At 37.8% G+C, this 5,419-nt stretch overlaps 1 protein-coding gene across 1 annotated transcript; it reads left to right on the plus strand.

The window, feature by feature from the left end:
• The first annotated feature begins 231 nt into the window (after positions 1–231).
• LOC309720176 (uncharacterized protein) lies at positions 232–4,408 on the plus strand. Its single transcript, XM_082556822.1, has 3 exons — positions 232–363; positions 1,473–1,574; positions 4,168–4,408. The coding sequence occupies exons 1-3, from the start codon at positions 318–320 to the stop codon at positions 4,251–4,253; spliced, it is 234 nt and encodes a 77-aa protein (XP_082412948.1). The 5' UTR covers positions 232–317; the 3' UTR covers positions 4,254–4,408.
• Positions 4,409–5,419: the final 1,011 nt, after the last annotated feature.

Below are 5,419 nucleotides of genomic sequence, written 5' to 3' on the forward strand. Positions count from 1 at the left end.
GAAGATATCCCTGGTCCAATTCAATTAAAAAAAAAACAACCTCAGTCTGACAATCTGATGTTACATAAACTCGAGACTCAGCAAAAGCAGCCGACTCAGATGTACAGGTCTACCCTCTTTACCCTACTGGTTCATGATTAACTAATGGAACAAAGTTTAGACAAACAGTAATTTGAGCTCAGTACAGTTTGTCTTCTGATCAGTTATCTATCTGTTAACCTTTGTGTACATTTGTGGTTTTAGCAGAGGATAAAAGTCCAGCTTGAGTGTGCTCATCTCCATTTTTGCTGTTCGTTGCATTGACATAAAACCAAAACATGAAGGCTTATCTGCTCCTGCTTCTACTGATACCTCTCTGCTCAGGTAACTAAACTGAACGCTGAAAGTAGGACAATATTCTTAATCTCAAGTTGGTCGAAACAAATTACTAGCAATGTGCTAGTAATTTGTTGAAAATAATACTGAAAATAATCATCACCTCTGAGTCTGGATACTTGTTAGAGAACCTTTATTTATATCTTAATTGGTGTTTTAAGCCTTATATAATGTTTAGTCTAAATATGACTCACTTTGACATCATTGAACTAGCCTAATAATCATTCTGTTAGTCTCAAATTACAATATTTTAAAAGCTTTGACTGTTGTGCAGGTGCTATAAATTATTGTACATTCTGGGTAATATTTTACCCATATCTGTTCAGACAGACTTTTGCTCCACCAGCATGTGCAAAATCAAGAAAAAGCATTCTTAGTGTAAATGCCAAAAACGCAGTCAAACGTTGTCAAGAACATGCCAAATCCTAGCCGTTTAGAAATATTGGCCAATTAGAAGTCTAGAAGCCTGGGAGGGAACAAGTAAACAGGGTTTTATGCAACCTTCAGTACTTCTGAAAAGTTTTTGTGTTTTTCTGTAAGGACAGATAATTTTGTGTTACTTTAAACTGTCTTCATCATTTCAAATGTTAACATTTAAACATTATTTTAGCATATATAAATGTAATTTTAAAACAAATTACAATCATTCAAAACCGGAGAAGCCACGTCTGAAGTTCACTGTGACGCCTCTCTCTGTGTAAATGGAGAGTTGGTAACTGCATGTGTAAGTGTGTAAAAACTGCAGATAGTCAGATTAACAGCAACAGTATTTTGTCTCTCTCCAGCATTTTAGAAATTTATCTCATGTAAACAACACCGTGGCACACAGCGTGACGTCAAAACAGGTGCACACCTTTGACGTGACTAAATCTCTGTTTTCCTCATCCACAGGTAAACGTAAAAACTGAGTTTTTGAAAATCTCTACTCTGGCAGGAGCTTTAAAAAATCTCAGTTGTCAGTGATCAAAAACATCATTTACACGTGGACAAAAGATCCAAACGCATAGAAAAAGCTGCGTTTGAAAAGTTTTCGTGTATGTGTGGACGTAGCCTTAATGAAAACAATTAAACACAACCCTAACCTGCTTTTGTTGCAGCTGAGCAGTTTTACATCGAGTGTTATGGTCAGGACTTCCTGATGGTCAACAACCAGCTGCTGCAGTGCACCGGCAAAGTCCAACAAGCTTGTTACACCAGAGGTGAGTCCTCCAGGACAGGGGTGTGTTCAGCTGTGTCTCCTTGTTTTTCAATCCAACAAGTTGAGATTGGAATTTAATGTTAATTCCTAATATAAAAAACAGATACTGACAATTAAAAATCTAAATCCTTCCCCAGAAATTTGGATTTTTATGTTCATCGAAGTGAAGGTTTTCAGTCATCCAGGTTATCGTAGTCTAAGGAGCTTGGAAAGAAAAGCGTCTGGACTTATTAAACCATTTAAAGCCGGTCAGAGCGGGCACGCTCCGTTTTGTGTAACTACTTTTAAATCCCTGTAGAACCGGAACCGGAAGCTAGCGCAATATTTTTTTTTGCATATGAAACCGGAGGAGTTGTACTTACATCTTATGCCATCAGCTTGTCCTAGGTCATGGTTTCCTTCCACATATAGCTTTGCAAAAATTGCATAAAAAGCGCTTGCAGGAACAAAAACATAATATTCCAGAAACACGCTTTGCCGATCCGATCAGCTGTTCGTAACACTTCCCACATTGAATAAGACGTCAGCACAAACAATCGCATGTCCGCCATTTCCTGCCAAAAATCGTAAGTGACGTCATTTTTGCGGAAAATGTAGTTTTTTACTTGTAGGCCTTAAAAGCCTATACTGGTGTTTTTATAAGTCATGTTTGACTCTATACTTTTCTGTGTCGTTTCTGGGATGCTTAGAACTCGAATTGCACTGCTGGAAAAAGTTTGTTTTGATGCACATGCTGTTTTCTTTGCAAATTTGCATCATAGGATTGTTTTTCATTTTCCTGCAGTATATAAAAATTGCTGTATCTAAAAAATAAAACTATGAAGACACTCAAAATAAATTTCCTGTTGTTGTAAACTATTTTTTGCAACTTTTTTGTATTTAAAGTTTTGAAGGATAAGCCTCTTCAATTTCTCCAAGTAGAAATATATGTAAAAACAAAACAAAAACGATTTTCAATTTTTTTTGTAGTTTATTGCACTTTTTTGCAATTAATGTAGTTACTATGGACTTAATGCATACTTATTATTAGAATATGGGCTATAACAGTTGTATTGATGTATAGCAACTTGAAATGCTCCTAAAAAATGGCACTACAACATGTAAAAATATAATATAAGCTCTGTGGGACTTGGTTCTATGGTAGGTCTTAAAGGGTTAAGTGGCTTGAAGACATTTCACCTCTCATCCAAGAAGCTTCTTCAGTTCTAAGGGTCAAATGGTGGAGAGTCCCAGATTTAAACCCAGTGGGAGTTTCCCCCCAAAGAGGGACAAAAAGGACCCCCTGATGATCCTCTACCTAATCACATGAGCCAAGGTGTGAAAACGGGTGTGGGTCACAATCAACCAGGGTTTCGGGTGAGCTCATTGTGAAACCTGGCCCCACCCTGTCATGTGACAAGACTCAGCAGTCCATCTGCATCCAAAGGACAAAGGTCACTCTTTCAAGGATGCCAATGTTCACATTTTGAACAGAGAGGACAGATGGTTTGAAAGAGGAGTGAAAGAAGCCATTTATGTCCACTGTTGTCATGAGTCGCTGTGTGACAGGCAGGAGTTGGACCCAAAGTGCAGGTACTCAGGCATGAGGTTTAAACACAAAGAACTCAGCTTTATTTGCTGGCAGGGTAAAGTCATAAAAAAAGCAAACTAAACTAAACTGGAAACTCATAAACTAAACTCACAGTGAGACACAGGGAGATCCACATAGCATGAGGGACGACATGACACTGACTCAGAGAAACACAGGGTTTAAATACACTGGGAAGTAACGAGGGCAATGAGACACAGAAGAAGAGCACAGCTGGGGGAAATCAGAACTGACGAGACAAGGAAGCATAAACTGAGCACACTGAGATAAGACAGAGACCTTCAAAGTAAAACAGGAAACACATAACACAGACTGAACAAAAGACACAGACTCACATACAGGTACTACAACAGAGGGAACAGAGACGTGGGACCAGGGCAGACACAGACACTGACTGGACACGGGGATTTAGCGGACAGGGGATACAGCAACTAAGGATTACACAGAGACAAACCATAAGACATAACTCTAACAATGAAACCAAAGCATAGAAATGATAAATAATATATAAACTCAAAACCCTGGGTCAACGACCCAGGCATCCTAACAACTGTGAGCGACCATCTTTGAACAGAGGCGGTGGCTTACGACACCAACTCTCTGCCATCTATAATCCAGTTTTGAGATCCTTCCCAGACGCCTTAACGCCCACTCACACCCTGGGCCATCTGACCTCAGGAAATCACATCACAAGTGATTTGTGAATCACAAGTTCTCAAAAACTCAGTGTCAGACATGGAGACATGACTGACTGGGGAGACAGAGGGAACATGAAGGGTGACAAGTCATGAAATGTGGAGCAAAAGGGAAAGTAACAGAAATTTAAAGCCTAGGAACTAAGAATATAAACAGAGCAGAAAACAATAAAGAGAACCAAAACCATGAAGAACAACAAATCCAAGAATATTACCTAAAGTTTAATTACACCCACACCCAGTATATGACAATACTAAGTCAGTTAATAAGTCTGTTGTAGTGAATGCACTGGTATGTTTCCTGTCTGCAGATAATGGAGATAAAGGGTGCACGCGGCTGGAGTTCTGCTCTCGACCTGGCTGGACCTGCTGTCACACCAACCGCTGCAATGCCTGATCCAATCACAGACCAGGAAACTGACATCATCACACCACACGATGTGAAACAAAGCTGTCCAGCAGAGTTCAAATAAAACAGTGTGCCATATATCTGAGCTCAGTGTTTAAAAATCAATATTTAGTTTTCTGACTTGTAACATCCCTGAAATAAAATCTGTGAAATCATGTCTCAGTGGAATTATATTCAGAAGTGAATTAAAAGCCATTTGCTATAATAGTACTAATAATCAGAGTAGAACAAAGATATCCCCTCCTTATCTGCTCACTTCCACATCACTCATCCAGTGACTCATTAAACTACCTGGCAGCACAGCAGTGGGAGTCGTATTCTCAACATCAAAATTAGAAGAAAAAAACATTACATTAAAAAACCTACATTAAAAATTGCTGTTAAATAATTTTCCAAATTATTGTGGCTATGATTGTGTAAAATCATGTTTATCTATGAAAGGGCAAAAAACATAATATACAAAAAGGACAGGCCACATATACTGTAAAATCGAATTAGTTCCCAAAACTCAAAAAAACGATGCAAAGTCGGTGCCTCAAAAAAACTTAGTAAAGCTTACTTAAGATGTCTATGTTAGGACAACGTATTCATTGCAAGTATGCACTACTAAGGATAACTTGACTTTTATGACTGTGCAATACTAATTGTTTACCCACTGACAAATATTTCAAGTTCTACTAAATTAAAAAAAAAAGAATTTGTGGTAACTTCCCTTTAAAAAAAACAGATTATGTTTTATCATTTATAGAAATATAACACTGTATGCAAGTATGATTCAAAAAGAATAATTAGCAACACTTCTTGTAATGGTGTCAAAATCAGCCCAACTTTTATTTTCAACATAGTGGACACTGTTCTGCTAAACAACAACAGTTATATTGTCATCACTGTTTATAATCTTACAATGAGTCTCAGAGTCCATTATTCTGAAACTAAGTTTAGGCTTTTCACAACTTTATTTTACAAGTTACGTTACTAACATAATCAAAATAAAAAGTATTTGTTGTTCAGTCCAAAGTGCAGTCTCTAGATCAAACAACACATTTGTTTTCCACTCAAACACAGAAGCTGGTATGTTGTAATATTTTAAGGATGGTTTGTTTCCAGTCCAGGCATTACTGCCTGAATGACTGTCATGGATTTAGGTGATCCAA

This window comes from Aulonocara stuartgranti, assembly GCF_965226115.1.
Source record: "Aulonocara stuartgranti genome assembly, chromosome: 13".
Lineage (NCBI taxonomy): Eukaryota > Metazoa > Chordata > Actinopteri > Cichliformes > Cichlidae > Aulonocara > Aulonocara stuartgranti.

Excerpts from the sequence above, each read along its gene's own strand:
- LOC309720176 (XM_082556822.1), top strand. The coding sequence starts at position 318 with ATGAAGGCTTATCTGCTCCTGCTTCTACTGATACCTCTCTGCTCAG. Across the intron at positions 364-1,472 it reads ACTGATACCTCTCTGCTCAG|CTGAGCAGTTTTACATCGAG; the intron begins GTAACTAAACTG and ends CTTTTGTTGCAG. Across the intron at positions 1,575-4,167 it reads ACAAGCTTGTTACACCAGAG|ATAATGGAGATAAAGGGTGC; the intron begins GTGAGTCCTCCA and ends TCCTGTCTGCAG.